Source organism: Malaclemys terrapin, chromosome 4 (assembly GCF_027887155.1).
Source record: "Malaclemys terrapin pileata isolate rMalTer1 chromosome 4, rMalTer1.hap1, whole genome shotgun sequence".
NCBI classification, from domain to species: domain Eukaryota; kingdom Metazoa; phylum Chordata; order Testudines; family Emydidae; genus Malaclemys; species Malaclemys terrapin.
In genome coordinates, this window is record NC_071508.1 from 92,186,427 (window position 1) to 92,212,777 (window position 26,351).

At 47.3% G+C, this 26,351-nt stretch overlaps 1 protein-coding gene across 2 annotated transcripts in view; it reads left to right on the forward strand.

Moving 5' to 3' along the window:
* LTK (leukocyte receptor tyrosine kinase) overlaps positions 1–26,351 on the forward strand; it is a 151,217-nt gene that overhangs the window by 90,787 nt on the left and 34,079 nt on the right. For both annotated transcript variants that reach the window (XM_054025414.1, XM_054025415.1), the window contains exons 10-20: positions 2,532–2,626; positions 11,925–12,026; positions 15,348–15,525; positions 15,983–16,133; positions 17,284–17,415; positions 17,955–18,111; positions 20,029–20,211; positions 20,623–20,721; positions 21,249–21,401; positions 23,795–23,905; positions 25,808–25,994. In XM_054025414.1, the coding sequence (XP_053881389.1) occupies positions 2,532–2,626; positions 11,925–12,026; positions 15,348–15,525; positions 15,983–16,133; positions 17,284–17,415; positions 17,955–18,111; positions 20,029–20,211; positions 20,623–20,721; positions 21,249–21,401; positions 23,795–23,905; positions 25,808–25,994 (1,548 nt within the window). The remainder of the gene's footprint in view (positions 1–2,531; positions 2,627–11,924; positions 12,027–15,347; positions 15,526–15,982; positions 16,134–17,283; positions 17,416–17,954; positions 18,112–20,028; positions 20,212–20,622; positions 20,722–21,248; positions 21,402–23,794; positions 23,906–25,807; positions 25,995–26,351) is intronic.

Sequence of the window (26,351 nt, forward strand, 5' to 3'; positions counted from 1 at the left end):
AAGGTCTGTACCTTGTCCTCTCTGCATTTGAATCAGGCCATTTTCTCTTCCATCCTCTTATTTGCATGTATAGCACAGGAAAGACAGACTCCTTGCTGTCAGCTGAGGTGCGTGCACCTGGCTCAACTCATAGTGGCTTATAGCAGCAATTGCAGGGAAAAGCCTGCTCATCCCCAGGCTGGTGCATGCCAAATATAGTTGAAATCTTTGGAGATTTTAGCTGTTAAACTTTAAGAAGTCTCTCCTGACCACATGCCAATTGCAGTTTTTGAAACCTTATAACTTGGCCAAATTTGAGCAGATTTTCACAGGGATGGCAAAAGGCACATCCTTGATACGAAGGCCACTCTCCTGCCAAGCATGGGGGTTCTAGAGGGCGTCTTCAGAACTTTTTAACACGGGCAAGACAATGTATTTTTCCTCAGCTTCATTCTCAGAAATGACTGAGCCATTTTGGCTGAAGTTTAATAATAATGATATCAAAAATAATAATGATCAATGATCAGCCTGAGGTAGACACCCTGCATAGGAAATTTCAGCCCAAGTGGCTAAAATTTGGTAAAGTTATAAACAACTAAAAGCAGGGGCTTATAAAGGCAACCTTAATAATAAGAGGTGCTACCAGCCCAATCTAGACCAACATGATAGGTAGTGTTGTTCATTGTAATTAAATAGAAATCTCTGTCTGTGAATTGCTTTTTGATGCATTTCTAGCTGCTGCCATCTTTCTACTTTAATGCAGGATCCAGTATTGTTGTGTCTCAAAGGGTCCTTGCTGTGGAATTCTGGGCCAATATGCCATGCTCCTTCTGTCTTCTGCAGGGAGACCTCTAGTCTCCTCCCTCTGCTGTTGGGTAGAGTTCCTGGCTCCCAGGAGGGGAATAGCCATGGGTATGGATAGAGTAGGAGAAGACAGGAAACAGGAAGGAGCAGTGTGAATAGAGACCAGATAGTCAAGCCTGTGAGGAGTGAAAGCAGGTAAAAAGGCAGAAGCTGGTGGAGGTCAGAAGGAAGGAGTACTAGGTAGTTGAGGGCAGACTATGTGGAGCATGTAAGTAGTTCTTGGCAGGTTCAGCTTCCTGGTTGATTTATTTCTTACCTTGAATGGGGAGAGGAGGATGACAGCCTAGAAAGTTCAGTGCTCAATGTCTTGATCAGAAGCTTCACAATCTATAAAGCTCCTTCTGATTCTCATAACTATGCTGCACACCCACTAAAACCAGCTAGAAATCCCACTTCTGTGGGGAGAGATGGGCAGACAGAAAACAAGAGAGGCAGGCAAGGAGCCCAAAAAGTCTTGGATTGCAATAGTCAGCAAAACTGCCTTAATAAGCAGGAGCATTGTGTTTACAAGGAGGGTTTCTGCAGCAACTGGCTCAAATGGCAAATTCCTCTGCTGATTCTCTGGCTCCAGGGCTGTGAAATTTGACAGGGCCCTGAGTTTATAGTACACTGATGCTGCACCAGCATTGTTCTTCTTGTATAGGTCTAGCTCCTGTAGTTGTGAATTTTTTTCACTTAGACATAATGGACCAGATCCTCAACTAGTATAAAGCAGGGTAGACTTAAGGATTTCAGTGGAGCTCCACCACATTACATCATCTGCGATCTGGGCCAATGTTTGGCAGGTATATATATTTTAAATTGCCTTCATTTAGAACAAGACTGTTCCCAAACTGTACAGTTAATATATTTAAACAGCATGCGCTGCATGTCAGTGCTCCATCTCCCATAAATCATGATGGAGTTTTGCCAGTGGCAGTTCTCCCCATGTGTTTTAAATGAGATCCAAATGTATTTAGATGTCAGACATCTAATTATTTATGATGGTAAATCAAAAACAGTTCAGCTTCATCCATTAGGAAGGGACCCTACAGCATATTTCCTCCCCTACTGAATTCAGAGTGTGTGACATGATGTCTTCATGCACACATTGTCCTCCTGGCATCTGCCTAGCTAAGCTAGTTAACTTATAGTTCCTGCTGAGCAAGCCTAAGAAGGGCAAGACACCAGCAAAGTAAACATGCTGGGGAGCTACTGCTAAACTTCCCAAGGGCCAGTCCCTCACCTGGTGTAAATTGGTGTAGCTCTTTTGATTAACCTCATATACACCATCTGAGGATCTGGCCCAGGGGTTGTCTCTTGTTTTGTAAATACAGGGGAAATCCTTGGGGTTTTGTTTTTGGGTTTAGTTTTTGCCTTTTGTGCATGGATATTATCCTTTGTCTTGTGGTGACTGAAATGGGGCAGTTTATTGGTCCCCTTCTCCCCCCCACACACACACTCGCTCTCGCTCTGTAGGTTGCATACTGCTTAGCATCCCATGAACTGTTGCATTGACGAAACTAGAGTGGGTTCTTAACAACTTATGAAGTGTGGACAGGTGGTTTGTGGCAGCTCCTTGTGACTGCTTATCAGGGCTTCTCCTGAAGAAATACTCTGACTCCATGTTATCATTATGGGATTGCTGTTTTGGGAGTTTATTTCTCTTTCTCTCTCTCTCTCTCTGAAAGTTTTGTCTTGTTCCAAAGGTTTCACCTGCAGCTTCTAGCAATCTGGGGTTGGAATTCCCAAGCTGACATTGCGATGGACAATATTACTTTTGGAGTGAGCTGCTTCCCTGATGGTGAGTCACAAAGAATTCTGAGCCTCTCAGAGAATTTATATAGGATAATCAGCATACCAAAGATCCAGGATGCACAAGTTATGGTTTCCCTACAGAAGGGACTCGGATTATCTATGCTACATCTTATTATGCTGTAGTATTTGGACATAGTGACTCTCAGCTCCTTCCCTACGGAAGATTTCCTTCATTTACACAATTTTCCAGTGTATCTCTGCCTTCTTAATGCTCTTTCTTTTCCCTAACCTGCAATTTCCCAGATCACATGTTTTGGGACTTTTGCCGATCTCAACTGGAAGTACTGGCCTTGCAATCAGCTCAAGGGTAGAAAGATCATATTGCACTGCTCTTTAGTGACCCCTTTTGACCTACTTGCTCTGGAAATTGATAGACTTCAGAGTCACATCTACTCTGAATCAACTGGTGGAAAGGTCACCATAATGTATCACCTTTGAGGGCGAGGGTAGGAAAGGGGGAAAATAAGGGACCCTGAAAAATCCTTTCCTTCCCCTAGTACAAATGCTTTCTCTCTTTGACAAAAAGGCTAAGATTATGACTACCGATACAATAAGTTTACTCCTCCCAGCTAGGAGAGGCTTCACATGTCACTGGTGGATGGGTAGTATGCAAGCAATCAAGCAAGGAAAACCACAAATACATGCAACTTATCACAATGTATTCTACCTAGAAATCCAACCAAATGCCAGGAAACACAGGAAGCCACCCTCATTGGCCTCAGGAATGAAGTGGCCCCTAAGTGCCAGTGGAATCTGATGGGGCTCACACATTAGGATGTTGGGTAGAATGCGCAGAGGAGTTAATTTGCAATCTGCAGAGCTGGTATGTGGAAGGAGGGCAAGGATCACTAGCACTTGGAAACATCAGCAGCTGACTTTAGTTTTTAAACACTGAAAAAACTAGCAGCTTTGTGAAAGAAACAGAAAATAAGGAAAATACATAGTTCCTTTTCTAAACCCTGGCTTGCATTACAAGCAAAATGTGATAGCTGTGTCTCAACCTGCTCCCCATTTGTGCACAGCACAAAATCACCAAGGAGTCTGTCGTCATTCCACACAATTGACTGTCTCTGCCCAGGTGGGCTTCAGACCTGCAGGATCAGGAGTGGTTGAGTTTGCGATCAGGGCCGGCTCCAGGGTTTTGGCCACCCCAAGCAGCCAAAAAACAAAAAAAACAAAACCGCGATCACAATCATGATCGCGATCTGCGGCAGCAATTCGGTGGAAGGTCCTTCGCTCCGAGCAGGAGTGAGGGACCATCCGCCGAATTGCCGCCGAATAGCTGGACCTGCCGCCCCTCTCCGGAGTGGCCGCCCCAAGCACCTGCTTGCCACGCTGGTGCCTGGAGCCGGCCCTGTTTGCGACTGAGGTGTGTTAGCGGAACTATGCAAGGGAAGTACATGCAGCACCTGCCCACAGTGTGCCTGGCTCAAGTCAGTGCTATCAGTCCCCTTCTTTGTGCTCTGCGGGGCCTGACTTTCTGAAGGGCTGAGCATTTAGAACTCCAGTTTGAAATCAACAGGACCTGCAGGTGCTCATCAGCTCTGCAAGTGAGGCCATAAATCTACTCCAACATTTCTGCATTGCTAACTGCCGAAGGCACGTGGGTGTGAACTGGACTTTGGGTTTAGTCTGTAAACATTTCTCTGCAGTCTTTGGAATATAATTGAAGAAGAGATGAAGGTTTTCTAAAGGTGAGACAGGAACTGAGATGGCAATGTGAGATGTGGAGGGGACACAGATCTAGCCTCTCTTCTCATTCTTCTGCAAAAAGATGATGTTGGGAGCTAAAAGCATGGGTATGTTAAACATGTAGGTCCAGGTGTTCAGCTGGCATAAATCAGTATTGATTTCAATGGAGCTACAGCCATTTATACCTGCAGAGGATCTGGCCAGGAAGGCACGATTCATGCAGTGGAAGGACAGAGTGAAGAAACTGTGTTTCCTGCAAGACTCAGGTTTACCACTGTTCTTTGAATTCTCGTTGTGAGTTGACTTTTTCTTAACTTTGAAAACAGCCTTCTATTTATCTTCTCATCCCTTTAATTCAGTTAGGTCGCGGAGAAGCCCAGCAGCTCTGCTGTATTTTCAGTAATGAAATTACTTCTCCCTGGCCAAGAGAGGCTTCACATGTCACAAATGAAGCCAATTAAGATACAAGCAGAGAGAACTACATTCTTTGCAGAAAGGAGGTGCATGGCAGCCCGGGAGGCTGGATTTGCTCCTTGTTAGAATGTAAATATTAACACCCAAATCCACAGAGATACTTAGGCATCTGAACCCCATATTAGGCACCTAAATCTTGGGTGGTGCCTAAATCTCAGTTTTAGGCTCCACTGCAATCCACAAATCTCCCACCAAACCCTGTAGGCACCCAAATGTTCAGGATAAAAGTGCCCTCAGCTCTTATATTTCTGCCTCTGGCCATGCACACTGCTGCCTCATTCCAGGAATCTGGATCCCTATCTCCTACCTAGACCCCAGAGCAATTAGTGAACTGGGGGGAGAGAGATGTTTGCTTGCCTTTCTTGCATGCGGCGCCTGATCCGGTAGGTGGCCCCTGAGTACGCCTCCTTTGAATTGGGCTCATTCAGAATCCAGCCAGCTGCAGCAGCAGCTGTGCCCACCTTATGACTTTTAGAGTACTCACGTGGGATGTGGGAGACCCAGGTTCAATCCCCCCATCACTGCCTGAGGGGGAGAAAGGATTTGAACAGGGATCTCCCACCTCTGAGGAGAGTGCTCTAACCACTGGGTGATGCACTATTCTGATGTGGGGCTCCTTCAGACTCTCCTATTGCAGCTGTTCCATTGTAACTAAATAATGGAAGAGTGATTAGAGCAGGGGGACTGGACTCAGGGTCTCCCAACTCTCCACACACTAGGGTTACCATATGTCCGGGTTTCCCCGGACATGTCCGGCTTTTGGGTCTTTAAATAGCCGTCTGGGGGGAATTTGTAAAAAGCTAAAAATGTCCGGGATTTCCCCCCGGACGGCTATTTAAAGACCCAAAAGTGGCTGACAGGACAGCCGCGCTGGCAGAAAGTGGTACCGGGAGCAGCATGGAGCGCCCGCGAGAGGTGGGTGCAGGCGGCCCGGCTCTCCCTGCCTGGGGCTCCCCTCGCCCGCCGCGGCGCGCGGGCTCCTCTGCAGCACTGCCCGCTGCGGGGCTGGGGCTCTCCCGGGGCTCTGCCCTGCATGCGCCCAGCACCCCCGGGGCTGCTCCTGCCTCCCCGGGCTGGCCCCAGATCCCCTCCCCCGGGGGCTTGGGGTCCTGCTGCGGCTTGCGCCCCTCTGCCTCATCCGCGGGGCAGGCAGCCCCAGGGTGTTGAGGCCGTGCCACCCCTTCCCCAGCTTCCCCCTTCAGCAGCCCCCACACCACGCTGCTGGGCCTGTTCAGCCCTCGGCGCCACCGGGTCCTGCCCTGCTGGCCCTCATGCAACCCGCCCCTACCATGGGGCAGCCCAGTCTTGGGGGACTGGGGGAGTCGCAGCAAAGCCCCGCCTGGAGCTGGCGCAGGAGACGAGCGGGGCTATCAGCCCAAGCTCCAGCATTAGCCTGCAGCGGGGAGCAGAGGCTCTGGCATCAGCCTGCAGCGGGAAGCAGAGTCACCCCCCCCGCCCGCTGGCTCGGCTCAGCCCGGCCCCGCTCTTAAAGGGACACGGACTCGGGCTCGGCCCGGGGCACGTGGGGGTGTCACCTCACCTGGGGGGCCCAGCGAGCGGGGTGCTCGGCACCATAGCTCTCCCCGCAATCCCCATAGTCAGCTTCTCTGCAGGCAAAGCTTGGACTATAGAAAGCATATGGGAGAAGAGCCTGCGATCCAGGGCTTCAGGAGCTGCAGCTGAGGCAGTGAGGAACAGCCCGGAGCCCCCGGGGCCAGAGCCTCTTGGCCAGCTGCCGGAGGGAGCTGCTCAGCCAGGGGGGCCGGACTGGGCCACACCTCGTCGCGTTCCCTCCCTCTCCCCCCCAGCTTGCCTGCCTGCCTGCCTGTTTCAGGCTTCCCACGAACATTTGATTCGCGGGAAGCAGGGGAGGGGGAGGAGCAGGGGGCGGAGCGTTCCGGGGAGGGGGCGGAGTTGGGGTGAGGACTTTGGGGAAGGGGCGGGGTTAGGGCGGGGCCGGGGTGGGGAAGGGGCGGAGTTGGGGCAGGGCCGGGGCCCTTTGGAGTGTCCTCTTTTTCCAGGATTGCAATATGGTAACCCTACCCCGCACACACACACGCACATGCACACACACGCGCACACACCATGATTGAGAGATAGGCACCTAATTCAGGCTTTGTGGAGTCCAGTGGTGTTACCGAGATTTTCTAGGTATCGAAAAGTTAGGTGCTGCAATGCCTAAATCCCTTTGTGGATCCAGGCCTAATTTCCTCATCAGTTCCAGTCCTCTCTCGTCTACAGAATGCAGCACTGGCTTTAAAGGAATTGTCTCTGAGCAGAAGGGCTGGGAATGGCAGATGAGGCTTCAAAGCCCTCATCACACTGACCCAAGAGGTTAGTGGGATTTGAAAAATAGATAGTCTATTTCTGTGGATACTGAAAGCAGCTCAAGGGACACTAGTAAGGATTAGCAACAAACAGATAAGCACAGAAATTTGGATATAAACCCTCCTGCTTCAGGGCATAAATCAACCTCTGAAACATGTAGTTCTGGGCACTGTTGGAGCCAGGATACTAGACGAGACGGACCTGGGGTCTGATTCACTCTCACAATTTTTATGAGAGAGGGAGAAGGTATCGTAAAGGGAAAGGGGACACTCCCCTGGCTAACTGGCTAGAGTCACGGTTTTCAAACTTTTTTTTCTGGCAACCCAGTTGAAGAAAATTCTTGATGCCCGTGACCCAATGGAGCTGGGGATGAGGGGTTTGGGGTGTGGGAGGGGCTCAGGGCTGGGGCAGAGGGTTGGGATGCGGGGGTGAAGGCTGCGGGGTGGGGCTGGGGGTGAAGGGTTTGTGGTGCAGGAGGGGGCTCCGGGTTTGGGGGGGCTCAGGGTAGGGGCACAGGGTTGGGGTGCAGAAGGGGGTCAGAGCTCTGGGGTGGGGCCGGGGATGAGGGGTTTGGGGTGCAGGAAGGGGTTCTGCATTGGGAGGGCTCAGGGCTGGGGCAAGGGATTGAGGTGTGGGATTGGGGTGTGGGCTTACCTTGGGCGGCTCCCAGTCAGTGGCACAGTGGGGGTGCTAAGGCAGTCTTTCTGCCTGCCCTGGCACCGCAGACCGCACTGTGCCCCAGAAGTGGCCAACAGCAGATCTGGCTCCTAGGCGGAGGCATGCAAGTGGCTCTGTGTGGCTCTTACCTGCAGGCACTGCTGTCCCCCAGCTCCCACTAGCCGGGAGCCGGTGCTCAGGGCAGGGGCAGTGCACAGAGTCCCGTGGCCCCTCCTGCCTAGGAGCCGGACCTGCTGCTGGCTGCTTCTGGGGCGCAGCGTGGTGTCAGAACAAATAGGGACTAGCCTGCCTTAACTGGGCAGCACCACTGACGGGACTTTTAACGGCCCAGTTGGTGGTGTTGACCAGAGCTGCTGCGACCCAGTGCCTTACATTCTGCGACCCAGTAGTGGGTCGTGACCCGCAGTTTGAAAACCAAAGGTGTCTAGGCACCTAATGGGATTACCAAAAGCACCTAGGCAGGTTAGGCACTCAAATCCCATTGAAATCAATATCTGCATAGTTACATGCCTGAATACCTTTGAAAATCTCATATTGCAATATGCTTAATAGAATGTATCTTGAGCAATCACTGCCCTCTTGAGTGCTTAGAGGCTCTCTGCTTTTCCTCTCTTACCGTGCATTGCTCTGAGCTTCACTGTATCTTGTTCTTATTAAGATTGCAGTATCTGATGTGAGACTCTGGGTTGTCTTGGCCTGCAGGATTAGATTTAATGCTGGACCTTACTTGTGCTTTCATAAAAGATTTGTTTTTATAATGGCTGGTCTGTCCCAGGGGAGCTCTGTATGGCAGGTGTTCGGTTCCTGATTTCCAGGCTCCCAATCACCATGCTGGAATGGGCGGGGAGGGGGAGAGACATGCGACTGTGGAGGCGCCATGCTTGGCGCTTGAGATGAACAGAAGGGAATGCAGCAATTTGGCTGATTTAGTAGCAGTGTTCACTGGAAAATTAATGGACCAGCAAAGAGACTGTTGGGGAGCTGGTTCTACTTCCTGATTCTCTGCCCCTGCTGCAACACAGGTTAGAGAGGCTTGCAGGTTACTTCATTTTGCACTGGCTGGGATCCCCAAGGGACCATACACCATTTGGGCCACTACCTCTCTCCATTACCAACACAACCTTTGCAGCAGGGGCTGTGAGAAAAGAGGTGTAGGAGAGAGACACTTCATCTCTGTGCCTCCAGAAGACTCCCATGCTCTGAAAGGATTCCCAGCAACAGACTTGCACGCAGCTCGGGCAATGATAAGGGGGCAGAACACAGTAGAGAATCTGCTCCCAGGGCTGCAGTGTGGGGTATGTAGGGGAGGGTGAAATCAGATGAAATGAAGAAGATTTCTGAGTAAGCAGCCTCATCTGAACATGAAGCTGAGTGATGGAGATCAGAGAGCCAATTGCTTTGCAGATCTCTCCAGCATACACATACCCCGAAGTGTCATCTAGCAACTCATGATCAGAGGCCTTCCCCCTTCTATATGCTTATAACCTCCCCTTTCCTCCCCCCACATACACACACAGAGTAGGGGACCAGACAGAAGATGGAATATACTGAAACACAGACCTTTGGAGCTTGCACCATCCTGTATATAGAACATGCCCTCTTATGCATTCATTTCTCTGCAGTCTATAAAATGCTGGAATTCTAAGTAGTAGCAATAATTATAATTAATGGGAGCAGTCTGATGCTCAGTGAGGCTAGTGGATGCAGTTCTTGGTCTGGTGCGCATGAAGGAGACAGAAGGTTTGGAAAAGGAGGAAAGGATGTTTGTTTGGAAATGAAGAATTGCCCTAGGACATGCTGTTAGGATGCTTTGCTAAAGACACAGACTGAGGCAGTGTTATGGGGACTGATTTACATTCTTTCACTCTGGCTAAAGCAATTGAGTTTATTGTACGTCTCTGAAGGCCAAACGTTGTGCTGGAAAAATGGTCTTGACCTTCTGGATTCATAATTAATTTAACTCAGGCCCTCAGAGACTAAGAGCCTCTTTCTGACTGACCTTAGTCTTTTTACTTGGGTTTCTTTTGGTCTTTAATCCCCATAGTTTGTTTAGGTTAATTTCAGTTTTTGTTACAGCTATTAGTTTGACAGCTCTGTCAGGTGAAGTCCTCTGTCTATCCACAGAACAGATACATTACGGAAAGAGTCAATACAACACTTTCCTTCACTGTCACCTATTAGTGTGCTTCAAGTCAGACCTGCAGAGAATACCACTAAGGGAGAGGTTGTCACGGAGTCCCCGGGCAATGCTCTGGAACTGCTCCCTACGAAGCCAGTCAGGACTCTGGTGAAGTCTCCTCTCTGTGAGCAGACTGTCTTCAGGGCAAGAATCTCACACAGCTTCCACCTTCCTGGGTCTGACCTTGGAGCATTCAGCATCCTCTGCCTCTCCGTGCGCTTCCCACAGCAAGTCCGCCCAGGCGGGGTCCTGGGGAAGCCAGAGGGTCCTACACTCCAACTTCGCAGTCAAACGTGACTTTTAGCCAGGAAACCAGAGGTTTATTAGATGACAGGAACACGGTCTAAAACAGAGCTTGTAGTTACAGAGAACAGGACCCCTCAGCCGGGTCCATTTTGGGGGGCAGTGAGACAGACAACCACGTCTGCACTCACTCCACAGTCCCCAGCCAGCCCCAAAACTGACTCACCCTCCAGCCCCTCCTCCTCTGGGCTTTGTCCCTTTTCCGGACCAGGAGGTCATCTGATTCCTTTGTTCTCCAACACCTTTAGCTATCTCCTTGCAGGGGGGAAGGGTCCAGGCCATTAGTTGCCAGGAGACAGAGTGTCGGCCATTTATGTGCACTGGCCCTTTGCTCTGCAACAATTATACCCCCTTATCCCACCACCTAGAGACTTAAGAAATGCATAGGGGAAACTGAGGCACCCCTACAGTATTCAGAGGAAACATTAAGAACAGTCCCACTTGGTCACAGAGGTCAATTCAGTTTTCATGGCTCAGTTTGGTAATTGGCCTCTGCTGAGACTGCTAACGAGGGTGTTAATTAATGCTAAATGTAATGGTGGCTTTGTGAAAGGATAACTGTCCAGCTGGAACTGAATGAGCTCAGTTTATGTTGGCCACTGAACAGGCATTAGATGGTGTGATGGGGTGTACAAACCTCAGGCTGGAGAAAAGGGGTTAAAGAGCTGCTCTGGGCCCAGTTGGCTTCACCCTGCCACACCTGTAAAACATGCTGGTGTGTACAGTATCTGATCAATGGTGCGTGTGACTGTTTCTATGTTGAGTCATCTCTCCCTGTTTTCTCTCCACTAGCAAAATTTGTCAAAACATGGCTACCTTGCCACTTTATGAAATCTGGAACTTGCTAAATTATAAAAGAATGAAAAGGCAAATTAGAAGGGCATTTCAGGAGCTGATCTGCACACACACAAAAACTGGGAATCAACATTTCTCAGAAAACAAAATTTTGAGAACTTGGAAACCTTGCAAAATGAATTAGCAAAAAATGTATTCTGGAATTTCATGAATGTTTTGCACCACTCTTATTAGTCTATTATTAATATTCAGTCATTACTGAGCAGATTAAAAGCAGGATGTCCATTATCAATATGTAATATTCCATTGTTGATTCTACTGGAATATTTTTGTTAATCATAGTCAAGTTTATGTTTAATACCCTTGTTTATTGCATGTAAATGCAAATCAAGGCCCTTTTCCTGCAATTGGCTAAATGGGGATAGACCCCTGTGTCCATGCAGCATCCCATTGACTTCAGTGTGGTTTCATGCGGGCAGGTCCCTGTGCCTGAGCACAGCCAATGATCAGGACCCAAATGATTTGTAAGGATAATTGAAAACAGAAGTTCTTTAAAATACTAAGTTTCCTTTCTCCCTGTCCCTCTCCTCTTCTTTTCCATTCATTCTATGACACATATGCACATCACATACACATGACAGAACTCTCTGTTCCTTTTGCTCCGGTAGTCCATGTGGCATAAGGGACACCATAGTCTCTTCTCTGCCGCCTTGCAAAAGGGACTTTTTTATTTAAATAAAAGGATTGTGCCTGATATATTTATCTGCAGTTTGGTTGAAAGTCTCTCTCTTTTTTGCCCCCATCTCTTTCTCATCCATCCCACACACGGTGACAGGAAGAAGACAAAGCCATTCTCCTGGAAAGCACCAATACCCACGGGAAATCAGTATCATGGATGAGAATCTGTTGAACCCACTGGAGGAGCCCTCCCTTTCAGGTAGATAGCTCGATACTGAAGCCCTGACTCCTGAGTACAATAGATCATCCTGGATCAAGTTCCTGCCTTGCAGATACAAATTCCATAGTTAATTAGTGGATCCTTGTGTCTCAGGCAGATGGTCCCATACTTGAGCTCTGTCTCTCACTCAGATAGATATTTCCATACCAGATCCCAGTCCCTGGTAAGTAATCCTTGCAACAGCCCATCCTTATTGCTTTATCCAGACTCCTGAATCTGGAAAACTGGGCCAGAAATTCCACAATGGCCATTGTTGAGTTTTTTTCAAGTTATTTTTCTGACACCAACCAGAGCATGGAAGTACAAGCAACACCAAAAAGTCTGGATGAGCTCTTATTTTAATCTAACTAGTGGACTCATCATTTCTAGTCAATGCATACCCAGATAGAGATTAAATAATCATATGGTTAAACACAAAGGGCCTGATTAAATCCCGATCACATTCTTTGAGGTGCTGAACACAACCAGTTTCCAGCAACTTCAATGGGAGTTGAAGGAGCTCAGCACCTTTCAGGAGATGAGCAGCATCTTGTATTATTAAGCCCAAAGGAATCATCAGAATGACTTGGTATTTTCTGTATAGCCATAAAAATACACAGACAACATGCCCTTCTTGTAAAAATAGTATATACAAGAATTCCTATGGTGCTTAGACCATACCAAGGGTTCTTGCAAAGAATCCACAAACAAATGCAAACATTGCATCACGCTCCTCTTTAAAAAAAATAATAATAATATTAGCGGGTTTTGAGCCCAGTCCTGTTCCAGTTGAAGTCCAAAATAACTTCAGTGGGAGCAGGATTAGACTTTTTACTTGGAATAAGATTTTTTTATTAGCCACCCAATATTCTGCTTCTCTGGTCCCCTTTGGAATTAAACAGACATAAACAGTCACTATCTTATATACAAGGCCCCTGTGTTTCATAATTTGGTGATTCTGTTGCCTACCCATGACCTCAGAATCATGCTTCAGAATCAAATCTTTCGTCTTAATAAAAATTTGGGGTTTAGTCTTTAATGTTGCAATGAAAATCCAGAAAGCAAGAATCAAGTGCAAACCAATGCAGTGCTGTTTGCTTGAGTTTGCAAAAGCCTGGAATAATACTTCTGAGGGGTGTGAACTGCCCCATCATTCCTGTTGAGACATGTTTCTGTGGATTTCTTGGTGACTAAACTAGGAGATTGATGAACAAACAAATGTCATATCACACCCCATTCAATAATGTTAGTAATATTTGTTTAGAAGCAAGACAATTATAAGCCAGTCAGTGTTTCATCAATATCTGCCTTCTGCAGGGTTTTAAAATCATCAAATACATTCACTTTGTCACACATATATACATCAAGTTTTTATTAACATAGTTATAGTTATGCACAAAAACTATGTTAAAAGAACATTAAGATTTCAAAGTCAAGGATTCAAAAGTTAGGAAATGTCAGAATTAAGGTTGCCTATGAAAACTTAATTCAGCCCCCTTGTGCATATGAATTATGATACAGTCTTTTATTACATGATCACATACTATTTTTTCCATAGGACTCCTGCCTCATTCAGTGCACAAGATGGACTTGCTTATATAATTTTGTTTTATTGACTACAACCACATTTACTGCACATTATTCAAACCTTGCGTTGAAGACAGAATTGTTAATTTCCTCGTGGACTTTTCTGTGGCGTTCATCACTATGGTATCTGAGTGCTTCATAAACATCAATAAATTTAATTTTACCACACCCCAGTGAGGTGAGGAGCAATTATTATCCCCATTTTACAGATGGGGAGCTGAGGCATAGGGAGATTAAGGTCAAAAATATCCACTAATTTCAGGTGCCAAATTTGAGATGACTAGGATCTGATTTTTCAGAGTACTTAGGATTATATAGCACTTCATAGGTTGAAAGTACAGTTCCCATTGACAAGGGTTGCAACTGTGAGTGCTCAACATTTCTGCAAATTAGACCCCCAGGTTTATTGAATCAGACACATAGAAAATGAACACACAATTCGTCACCACCAAAAGCAAACATCATTCCCGGATGTACTAGCAGGAATGTTGTAAGCAAGACACGAGAAGTAATTCTTCCGCTCTACACAGCACTGATAAGCCTCAACTGGAGTACTGTGTCCAGTTCTGGGCACCACACTTCAGGAAAGATGTGGACAAATTGGAAAAAGTCCAGAAAAGAGCAACAAAAATGATTAAAAATCTAGAAAACATGATCTACAATGAAAGATTGAAAAAAAAATGGGTTTATTTAGCCTGAAGAGGAGAAGATTGAGGGGGGACATAAGTCTTCAAGTACACGAAAAATTGTTATAAAGAGGAAGGTGATACATTTTTCTCTTTATCCACTGAGGACAGGACAGGGAGTAATGGCTTAAATTGAAGCAAGGGAGATTTAGGTTAGACATTAGGAAAAACTTCCTAACTGTCAGGGTAGTTAAGCACGGTAGCTAACAAATTAGCTAGGGAAGTTGTGGAACTTCTATTATAGGTTTTTAAGAACTGGTTAGGCAAACACCTGTCAGGGATGGGCTTAGATAATACTTAGTCCTGTCTCAGTGCAGGGGACTGGACTAGTGAGATCCCTTCCAGTCCTACAGTTCTATGATTCTATGCAGCCATCCTTTCTCTTCTTGCAATTCCCTTCCTCATTCACTATACACCTTCCAACTTCTACAACAAATTAATCAAGGCCCCTACAGCCTCCTTCACTATACAGCTCTGATTCACCCCAAGAGCACCATTCATCCTGTGCTCTGCATGAGGCAGGGGTTCTATGGGGAAAAAACCTGTATGCGATCAGGTAAGTAAAGATTGTATCATAATGCATACGCACAAGGGGGCTGAATTAAGGTTTTACAGGCAACCTTAATAATTCAGGAATTTCCTAATTTCGGAGTCCTTGACTTTGCAACCTTAATGTTCTTTTTACACAGTATTTGTGTGTAGTTATAACTATGTTAATAAAAACTTTGATATATAGATTTGACAGAATTAATGTGTGTGATGGTTTAAAAACCCTGCACAAGGCAGATGTTGCTAAAGCTTGGACTGGCTTATAGTTGTCTTGTATCTAAATTAACATCACCGAATGGGGTGTGATGTGAAATTTGTTTTTTCATGAATCTCCTAGGTTAGTCACCAAGGAATTTACAGAAACATGTATCAACAGGAAGAATTGCTGCATTTCAATGTCATTTGCCCTGTGATTGTGGAGGGGTTGTGTGGTTATTGTATCTGACTATGAAAGGGAGGCTGACATCTCTAGGCTCAACTCTCACTGTTTTTGTCACAGGAAATGTGCCTAATGTTCTTTGGTGGTTCACAACCTGTGGTGCCAGTGGCCCCCGAGGACCAACTCAAGCACAGTGTGACAGTGCCTATTACAACACCAACATCTCAGTGACTGTAGAGAAAGAGGGACCACTCCGAGGGGTGCAAGTGTGGAGAGTGCCAGCAACAAACCAATACTTGTGAGTGTCGGTGTATGCTGGGGACCAGAGAGGCAGTCAGCTAGCAACTCCCACTTACCATAGCACCTGTATACCCTTTAGTGCAACAACATCTGTTGGGAGTGGCTGAGTGTAGGGTAAATGTGAGTACCTCAGAGCCAGCAGGAGTCACAGTGGAGAGTTATGGCTCAGGAACAATGTAAGTGAGGAGTTATTGGGAGGAGTGATGTAGCACTGACAGTGAGGAGCTCAGGACTGGAATGGCCTTGAGGCTGTGGGACTGTAGCGGTGCTGTCTGGGGGGAACTCACTTTGGGGCTCTGATGGTGTTAGAGAACTGGCTGTAGGGAGGTCAGGAATGAAGTCACTTTGGGGTTGTGACCATGCCAAAGCATTGGCATGGGGAGCTCATGGCTTGAGTCGCTTTGGGCTGTGGGTGTAGGGTTTCTGTCTCTCTAACTGCTTCCTTTCTTTTTCAGGATATCTGCATATGGAGCAGCCGGAGGGAAAGGAGCCAAGAACCACAAGAAGAGATCGCATGGGGTCTTCATCTCGGCCACCTTCCAGCTGGAGAAAGATGAGCTCCTCTACATCTTGGTGGGGCAGCAGGGGGAGGATGCCTGCCCAGGGGTGAGGGACACACACACACTTGTCACTGGGCAGAACCACATTACAGATCAGCTGCAGAACCCCTCAGTGAGTGGGTTTAGGGTTTGGCTGTATTGGTGATGAAGGGCAGGAAGCCCAGACTCAAGTGAGTAAAACCCAGAAAGGGAATTGGGAGGAACCAATGAGCTGAGCTAAAAAGAATCTTCTGAAAATAAATACAAGGAAATCTGAAATGAAAAGTGTCTTCCAAAAGCACAAGCATAAAACTCTGCTTTAAAATCCCGGTGTTCAAAAAAAAAAACAACCTGCCCCTTTCAGTTGCTTTAACGGGGCAGTCACAGCCAGCTGCTAGGTCTGGGCTGCATGTTCCTGATCACAAACAGCATTTCTCCACAGTAGGGATTTTATCAGGCCTGCCAGGATTTGAGATCATTTCTCAAGGCCCCTGTTGGGATCATGGCCCCATTGTGTTAGACAGATATAGTAAGAAGTGCTCCCAGCCCTGAAGTGCTTACAATCTTACGGCTGGATCCAAAGCTTATTAAAGTCAATAGGGGTCTTTCCATTGACTCCAATATTCTCTGCAAACACAGGGAAGAACAAACTCCAAAGATGTGTGTAGCTCAGTGTCCCCCAAAAAATCCAAGCTGAGAAACAAATTTTCTGTATTTTCTCTGTGTAGTCTAGTGCTTTGTGCAGGGAATGGGGAGCTAGGACTCCTGGGTTCTGTTCCCAGCCTTGCCACTGTCTCATTGTTCAACCTTGTGCAAATCACCTCATCTCTCTGTTCTTGCATTTCCTCATCAGAACAATGAGTACGAATAACACTGACCTATCGAATAGCAGTATTCTGAGACTTAATTAGTAATCAGAAAGCATTTTAAGATCCTGGAATGTAAGGAGCTCTAGAGGTGCAATGTATTAGCATTTGTTATTAATAATAAAAATAATATGGGCTCATTGCCTTTCTCTGGTTCTGCTGTGAGCCTTTCTTATGTCACTTGCACATGTGACGTGTTCCCAGCTCAGGAGAAGCTTGTCAGGGGCCAAGGGAGAGGTCACTTACCAAGCTAGTGGTCCCTCCACAAGAAGAACATATACTGCGTGTACAGATCTGTGCATGCAGACTAGACGGTGTCGATCTCTAACTGCATCTGTTGTCTCCTTTCAGGGGAATGTTCAGACTCAGAAGATCTGCCTGGGGGAGTCATCTCTCATTGAAGAAGATTACAAACTCAAAAAGGATCTGAAGGACTGGGCTGGAGGAGGGGGTGGGGGTGGAGGAGCCACCTTCATCTTTAGAGTAAGTCTTCCCTCTTTCCAATCCCCTTCTGGACAGTGTCCAGCAGAAGATCTAGCTTTCACTAGTGATCATGTGATATGATGCTATCAGCTGTTTCAGGAAGTTGAAGGAAGGGAGGGAATGTTTTACATAAATGCAAATTCCTCCTATCCTCATTCCCCCTCATTTCAATCACCTGCTAGTTACTGCCTCCTCAGTACTGTCAGCCCAAGCAACAATACCAGGATGGGAAATCAAACCAGGGTCTGCTGCTTAACACTGGGACTGGTCCAGCTTCAACAACTGGTGTTTAATTGGACCTGCTTCAGATACTTGTCACTGTTGGCAGACTGCCCTGAATAATGGTGTCAGGAAACAATCTGTAGCATTGTTCTGGGCTATGGCCACTATTGTATGAGCTGCTTTTATGCTTATTGATGCAATGAATTAGGTGGGTTCTCATATCTGAGAGGTTGAAGGGTTTTCTGGTATCTGATGGTTTTGAGCCTGCTGCACCTTTCAACTGTCCTGTGTACTGAATTGTATTTGTCCTTAAGCAGCTGAAGGATGGGGTTTTCGAACCGTTGCTCATCGCTGCAGGAGGAGGGGGAAAGGCATACCTGAGGGATCAGGACAGCTCCCTGGATGATGTACCCCTGGAGCGGTTTGAGAACAACACAGCAGTCCCTGGAGTCAATGGGAGAACTGGGGCAGCAGGTGAGGCCCTGTAGCAATACAAGGTCTGGATTTGATGGCTGAAGAACAAAACTGACCTGCAGACATTAAGCAGCACAAATCCTTTTGATTCATATAAACTTTTCTGTGGGAGTAACCCACTGAGACATGAATGGTTCTTTTTCAAGTGCTGGCATATGCCCATTACACTGTAAATATGTGCATGTCCTGTGCACTGGTGCCAGACACTTTTCCCTAGCAATACCCATAGGGGTGGCCCCACCCATCTCCTAGCTCCTTGTGCTCCCAACAAGGGTATAAAATGCAGAACCACCCCACCTCTCCTCCAGTTCCTTCTTACCATCCATGGTCGTGGTCAGAGTGTCTTACTCATAAACTCATAGACTTTACGGCCAGAGGGATCATCATGATTATCTAGTCTAACCTCCTGCTCATCACAGGCCACAAAACCTCAGCCACCCACTCCAGAAATAGGCCCATAACCTCTGGCTGAGTTACTGATGTCCTCAAATCTTGACAAGTTACAGAGAATTCACAATTTACTCTAGGGCAGACCAGCAAGTGACCCATGCCCCAAGCCACAGAGGAAAGCAAAAAAAGCCCAAGGGTCTATGCCAAACTGACCTGGGGGAAATTTCTTTCCTGATCCCAAATATGGTGATCAGTTAGACCCTGAGCATGTGGGCAAGACCCACCAGCCAGACACCTGGGAAAGAATTCTCTGTAGTAACTCAGAGCCCTCCCCAACTAGTGTCTGATCTCTGGCAATTGGAGATATTTGCTAATGGCAGATGTGGATGGGCCATATAACTTTGTAGACAAACTCATTCTGCCATCCCCTCCATAAACGTATCAAGCTCAGTCTTGAAACAAGTCTTTGTTCCCTGTGAACAAACATATTGCTGCTTGGCTATTTAGCTGGTGGTACTCTTTTTCGTCATTTGTTGTTTGTTTTTTTCTTCATTTTTAATTTTGTTTTAGTTCAATTTTTTACAGTCAAGTAGGCCTTCAGGCATTGTCTACTACCTGGGAAGCCTGTGCCAAAGTCCCTGGTTTCCAACCTTACTCGGGTTGTTGGAAGTCCATCTCTATCAGCAACAGTAATTTGCACTGTCTCAAGTGCTTAGGTGAGGGCCGTGTTAGAGACAGGTGCTCTACTTGTTGCACCTTGAAGACCAGGATAGAAAAGCCGAGAAAGGACTGCCTTCATTACACCAAGGCAGCGTTTAGACTGGTGTCAGAACCACCTTAATCATCCAAGGGGAGCTCTTCCATGTCTCCTTCCTGGAATGCTCCCCCAGCTTTGCCTGCAGATAAAAGTCATCAGAGGTCCCCATCACTGGGGCTTCAGCGCATTCCAGGTCTCAGAAACATACAAAAAAAGTCAGCATCAGGTTCCTCAAAGATCAGGCACCAAGATTCTTCCACAAGGTCAGCCCATTTCTGATGGTACAGCTTGCCACTCTCTGAGAGTGGCTCATACAGTGAGACCTGAGCTGTTGACTCCCATGCCCTCCCAGAGGCTGTCAAGACCAGCTGTTTCTTTGGCTATGACAAAAGAGACTTCTCTGATCACAGCATGACGACCATCCATGTCAATACTGATGATGCCGGAGGCTTATGCCGTGGCAAGAGTCAGGAGCGCCGGGGCCAGGGGGCATGGCCCCATCACTTTTTAAAGTGATGGACACCAGTACGTGTAGTTAGCAAGTGCTTTTCACAGCTAGCTTAGCAACAGATAATATAGACCCTGAACTGGGTTTTTATTGTGCAAGCTGCATTGATGGACATCCTCACTCCCTTGGTAAAGGGCGTAACTTGAATGCAGGTACATCTTAGACAACTCATAAGGGATATTTTCTCTCCCTTCACACACTTTCCCCCACTCCACTCTGCCCATACCCTGCTCACCTGATTTTCTCTCTCTTTTTTCTGCAGGTGGAGGTGGTGGCTGGGAAGACACCACCCTGTTTCCTCAGACGGGGAAGTCCCTCCTGGAAGGTGGAGAGGGAGGCCAGGCCTGTCCCCAGTCACTAGCCAAACTCCAGTGGGCCACCTCAGGTGGTTTTGGTGGAGGAGGAGGAGCTTGTACATCTGGAGGGGGAGGTGGAGGCTACAAAGGTAGGTCTGTTTGTCCTGTCATTTAGGGGATTGGAGACTGTAGGGACTGGGAACACTGCTCTCTATCTGCAAGGATATTTAACCATCCTTTAGCCTGCCTTTGACCCGTCTAGAGGGAACGGTGCATTTCATGACGATTCGTTCTGTTAAAAACTAACCTATTTGCACCAAGTTGAACCAAGACAGATACTTTTGGATTGAAGGGCTCTGCCAGCCCTGATAGGTCTGGGATGAATGATTTCATTGTCCTCTTTGAGGACAAGAGATAAACACATTATCTCACTAGCAAGTCCCAGTGGAACTCCATACTTCAAGAGACCAATGCAAATGGGGGGACCCCGGCATCTTGTGGCCACCGCACCTTTGCTGTTATTCAGCACTTGCACATGGTGACGCCTCTCTTTCTTCCAGGCGGGCATGTATCAGATGTTGATGATATCACAGCTGATGGGCAGGATGGTGTTTCCTTTGTGAATCCAGCTGGGGAGATCTTCCTGCATCCCCTGGCAGGTAAAACAAACTTTTTCTATTTTCCCACCACCGTCTCTGCCTCCCCTTTGCCTCCTGTCTCGCCTCTCCTTCCTTCTGTCCCTTTCTATAACCTCCACACATACATGTACTCTATGATGCAGATCCTCGGGTAATGTAAATTGTCATAGTTCCATTGCTTTCAATGACAATTTACACTAGCTGAGGATTTTTCCCCTACAACTCTCTCTCCTAGGCTGAGAGGTGACACCAATCTTCGGGTACAGTTATATGTATTCAGTCCTGGCCTACCCCATCCGTCTTCCCCATCGCACCTCAAGGTTAATCCAAAGGGATCATGCTTTTGGGAGGTGAATTTCAGTGCCAGTACTCATTCACTTCTCCTGGCGCTCCTCAAATGGGTGATGTCTGTACTGTGTTATGTTGGGATGTGTGTTTTCTTAAGTAGGGAGACTGGCACTATAGCCTCCTGCATTTGCTTTCTACCTTTACAACGTGGGAGAAGATAAATTAAACCCTTCTGTTCCATCTGGCTCCTTCTCATTCAGCCATGGAGAGTCACGGGGAGGCGGAGATTCAGGTCTACCTGAACTGCAGCCACTGCCACTCGGGCAACTGCAAGCGGGACCTTGACACCAATCTGCCGATCTGTATTTGTGAGATGGGAGCCGTGCTGGCCAGTGATAATGTCACCTGCATAGGTAATAGGTGGAGCTTTATACTCACAGAATTTCTTCTGTCTTCTTTGCATCTCCCCTCCTTCCAGCTTCTCAAGGTAAAGATACTTGATTCATAAATAATGATATCGTTCCTCTCTATTGCCTGCCATCAGAGATATTTCAAACATTAAACAAGTTAATCCTCCCAGCATCTCTGGGAGCTGGGTATTATTTACATTTTACAAGCAGGCAAACAGAGACAGAGGGACAGATTTTCAAAGGCACTAAGACATAGGTAGGCATCTAGTGAGATTTTCAAAAGTACCTAAGCAAGTTAGGGGACTAAATTCTATTCAAATCAGTGAAAGTTAGGTGTCTGACCTGGTTAGTGGGTGGGCACTTTTGAAAATCTCACCAGGTGCCTATCTGCATCTTTAGGTGCCTAAATATTTTTGGAAGTCTGACCCAGAGAGGTTAAGACGTTTGGTCCATTTCCAGCTCTGCGGCAAAGATCTTCTGACTGCCATTCTTCTACTCTAACTACTAGACAATGTTCCTTCATTGTAAAGTCTTAGAGCAGCAGTTCTCAACTGGGGAGCCACAGCCCCCTGGGGGGCTGCAAGCAGGTTTCTGGGGGTCTCCCAAAATAAACTGGGCTTCAGCCCCGGGTGGCGGGGCTTGCAGGGTGTGCCACCTCCACCCCCCGACTCACCTCAGCGAGCCACCCAGCATGTGGGTCAGCACCAGCAACAAGTTTCACACTGAGTAAGGAAAATAAAAATAATATTCAGTTTTTAATTTTTGTACCTACATTATCCTTCTTTTTATATATTATATAAGTGTTGTGTGTAACTCTATAACGATCAATTTAATACAGCTTTTAATCGACTGGATATGCAGAAGAACAGTTGTTGTGACACAAAGTGGGCCGCGGAGTTTTTATAGCATGCTGGGGGTGGGGTTCAGAAAGAAAAAGACTGAGAACCCCCATCTTAGAGGACAGAGCAGAAGAGCTAGATTTCAAGTTCAGCTTGCTGTCTGGCTCACGCACTTTCTGCAAGCACAAATCTTTGGAGGAGAAGGGGAAGACATCTTTCTATATTTCACTCTGGAGATGCAGGATTCTGAAGAGTGTTGGGAGTAGATAGGCCTGAAAACTCCAGACACCATCTCCTTGCACACTAGGATGAGTTGCACCACCCCACAGCCTCAAAAATTCAATGTTGTTTGGCTTGAAAGCATGACCTCTGTAACAGAGCGCAGTGTAAATTCATCTGACAAGCAGACAATGCATTCTGAGAGAACTTTGCAGCTGAAAGTTCCCCAGTGGGGATCCAGGACAAATGATCATTTTCAGAAGGGATTGTTTTATCAGTAAGGCTACATTTTAGTCACGGGTATTTTTAGTAAAAGTCATGGACAGGTCACAGGCAGTAAACAAAAATTCACAGCCCATAACCTGTCCATGACTTGTATTATATACCCCTGACTACATATTGGGGGGGAGGGATGTCTTGGGGGTGCCGCGGGTGCTTGTGGGGGGGCGGCCTGGAGGGCGCTGCGGATGCTGGGGGTGGTGGCCCAGGGGGCGCCGTGGGGGCACTGCAGATGCTTGGGGGGGTAGCCTAGGGGGATGCTGCAGGTGCTGGGCAGGGGGGCTGGCAGCAGCAGGCGGCCTGGGATCCCTGCTGGTGCTTGGGAGGGGTGGGGGGCAGGGCAGGCAGACTCCCTACCCGGCTCCTTGCAGTTCCCCGGAAGTGGCGAGATGTCCCTCCCTCAGCTCCTAGCTCCGCGCACTGCCCGCGCCCCAAGCACCGGCTCCACAGCTTCCATTGGCTGGGATCCATGGGCAGCCCCTGGGCCAGCCACACTGGCCGCTGCAGAAGTCACGGAGGTCCTGGAAAGTCATGCAATCCATGACTTCTATGACCTCCATGGCAAACTTGCAGCCTTATTTATCAGTAAACATTTGGGTTAAACACATCTCTGGTGTAACACCACCAAATAGAATGACTGAATCACATGGAGTTACACTAAAGATGAATTTGGCCCCTTCTTTTCACACCAGTTAATACCCATTTGACTGATATTCATCATTGTTTTTTTTAACACTGTCTTGCAACTCTGACATTGAGCTTCCATTGGGGAATTCCAGCTGGTGGGCAGTGCTGTTTTCCATCTATCTGGAACCTGAAGAACAGAATAAGGGATATGTTTGTTTCAAGCTGTTCGTGTTTAGATAATTACATTGGTTGAACAGTGATTTATGAGTGTTTACGACTCCTGGGGCCCTAATGGAATTTGCTTTAACATGCAAATGATGGTTCTTCACCACCATCATCATATTATTTTTTGGAAGAGGGGAACCATGGCGGGAAAGATTATTTAATGGGGCTGTGGTTGTCTGGTGATTAATGTGTCTTTGTTTTGGCCAGTTCCTCACAGCCCCATCCCAGAGAGACACCTTCCTCTTCCGCTCCTCCTAGCTGTGGTCACTGTGATTGTAGTGCTTGGAATGGCTCTGGCTTGTGGCAGCCTATCCATCGGTAAGGAACATCTTTGGCTTGTATTAGTATACTCATTCCTGCTCTTGTATTAATCTATATGGAATATATGTGCCCAAAGAGTCAACGATGTTACCATGACCCTGTCACTGTCCAATGTTAAACTGTTAAGCAAGGGTCAGATTTGTTATATAGAGACCTCGGTTTGCTGCGTTCCATGCCAAACAGATTAAGAAATGTATGCTAAAGTTTGGAGATTTATTGGTTAGGATACACATGAGAGAAAGAGCTAAAATAGGTTATAAAGCAGTTTGAAATTGAATGATTCTGTAAAACAGACTGGACCAAAATCTATTAAAGGTGTCTCTCTTATTTCACTAGACAACCCTTCTTGATGGGGAGGAAAGGGTTAGTTCTGTTGCTGTTCCGAGATGGGAAGGGTGGTGGCCTGTCCTGCTTTTGACAAATAGATGGCCCTGAGGAGGAGAAGAGATAGGATAATAAAGGTGGGAGAAATATAGTTTTTGCTGATGCTGCCAGGATTCTGGGTGACAGGTCAGTCCCAGGCAGATGCTCTAGATTGGTGGGTTGGCCATAACACCATTTGCCCTGGGCTCAAGCTCCTCTTCTGGTCTGGGACATCAGGCTGGGCTGGTCCCTTCTCCTTCACCAGTCTCTCTCAGGCTGGGCAGAGCTGGTTGGACCATCTTGTCTCATTGTACTGATACTGCGTGGTACAGTTGACCTCAGGATCAAATGGAAAGCCGAGAGAGACAGGTCAGGAGGAAAAATAGCAGGGCAAAAAGGAATACACAAGGGAAAGGGAGACAAAGCAGGATCTCATGAGTCTCCAGTTGGAGTCTCCGCTGGTGCAGCAATGATGGCCAAGTGTCCACTGACATGCTGAGCTCTGGGTTTTACGATGATGCAATGACTTTTGGGGTCCACAGGAGAAGGGCAAAGTCCCATGGAGCAGAGGCCTGTCAGCCTTCCCCCTTTACCGGGAATTGCTCAGTTGACCCGCCTGTCTTCAACCCTGAAAGTTTCTTTGTAAAGGCCTTGAAAGCGGGGTTGCTTGGCAGAATAGTCTATTTTCTCATTATTATTGCAACACTGCTCAAACCCACTGTCCCCAACCTGGCTTTTACCAGCCTCTGAGTTGGCCCCACTGAAAGAAGGGAGCCCACCTTAAAGCTATATTCTGCTAACCATGGTACTGATGGGGAATTGAGAGGGGCTCCAGCCAGGAGACTGGTGACTACCAGCCAAAGCCAGAGGAAGACTAGTCTGCCTGAGGACCACATTATTACTGCTGCTGCTAATAATTGGGGCCAGATTGTGTTCTACCCTTGTGTAAGTCAAGTCATGGGGAGCCAGCAAGAAACATCACCGCTTGCCTGTCCCCATGTAAGGGCTGGGCACAATAGTAGCCCCATGAGCAGGGACTGCTCTGGCCTTGCTCCTTCTGGGGAGAAAACCACTTAGAAAGACCACTAGATCACTAAGCAGGCCTCCATTAGCAGCCACTAATCCATAGACTGGATGACCACTGGTTAAATATAGAACTCACTCAAGGGCATGGCATGGTCTCAGTTGGATTGGCCACTTGCTTTGTTGTCTTGGTTGAGTTACAGCAAGTCCTCTTGCTTGTTGGTTCAGGAGAGGTTGCTCCAGAGAAAGGGAGATGGAGCCCAGGCTCCATCTGGGGTCCAGGACTACATATGGCCAATACTCCATGCTCGTGTATCCCATTCAAGATGGAGAAGTTGCTGCAAAGAGAAAGAATGTGGTTGATGCTGGGGATTTAAGAATATTACTTGGATTCATAACTGCTGACTTGGTCTCTTTGTGTTGTTGATTGTTCTGTGCTGCTGGCATTGTTTCCTCTGCTCTACCCACATGTTGACATTTCACCCTCTGTTCTTTTGTGGTGTGCTCCCACAGTTTATCACCGTAAGAAGCAGCAGCTGGAAGGAGCCAGAGCACGACTGCAGAGCCCAGAATATAAACTGAGCAAAATCCGCACTTCCACCATCATGACAGATTACAACCCCAACTACTGCTTTGCAGGGAAGGCTGCCACGCTGAGCGAGCTGAAGGAGATCCCCCGGAAAAACATCTCCCTGCTTCGGTAAGGCTTGCTGCTGGGCCTGCTCCTTGATTCAGGAGAGGAGTTGTAGCTTTTGGGAAAGGTGGCAGGGTCACATATTTATTTGGTTTGAATGTATAAAATGTGCCATGGAGCATGGAGAACAAGAGACTGAGGGCTAGCTGGCTGACTAACCGTGGAAAGCTCACAGTCCAGCATGGTACAGCCTAAATGTGGCTTTCTTGACAGCTGCTTATAATACCTATGCCTCACTTTTGTGTTCTACAAGACACCACTTTGTAAGAATTAGGCCCTGTTTAACTTAAACTCATGAATCACATGTCCCATTGACTGACTGGCTTCCAGGTAGAAGCAAGAAGATTCCCTGTACTGTTCCCT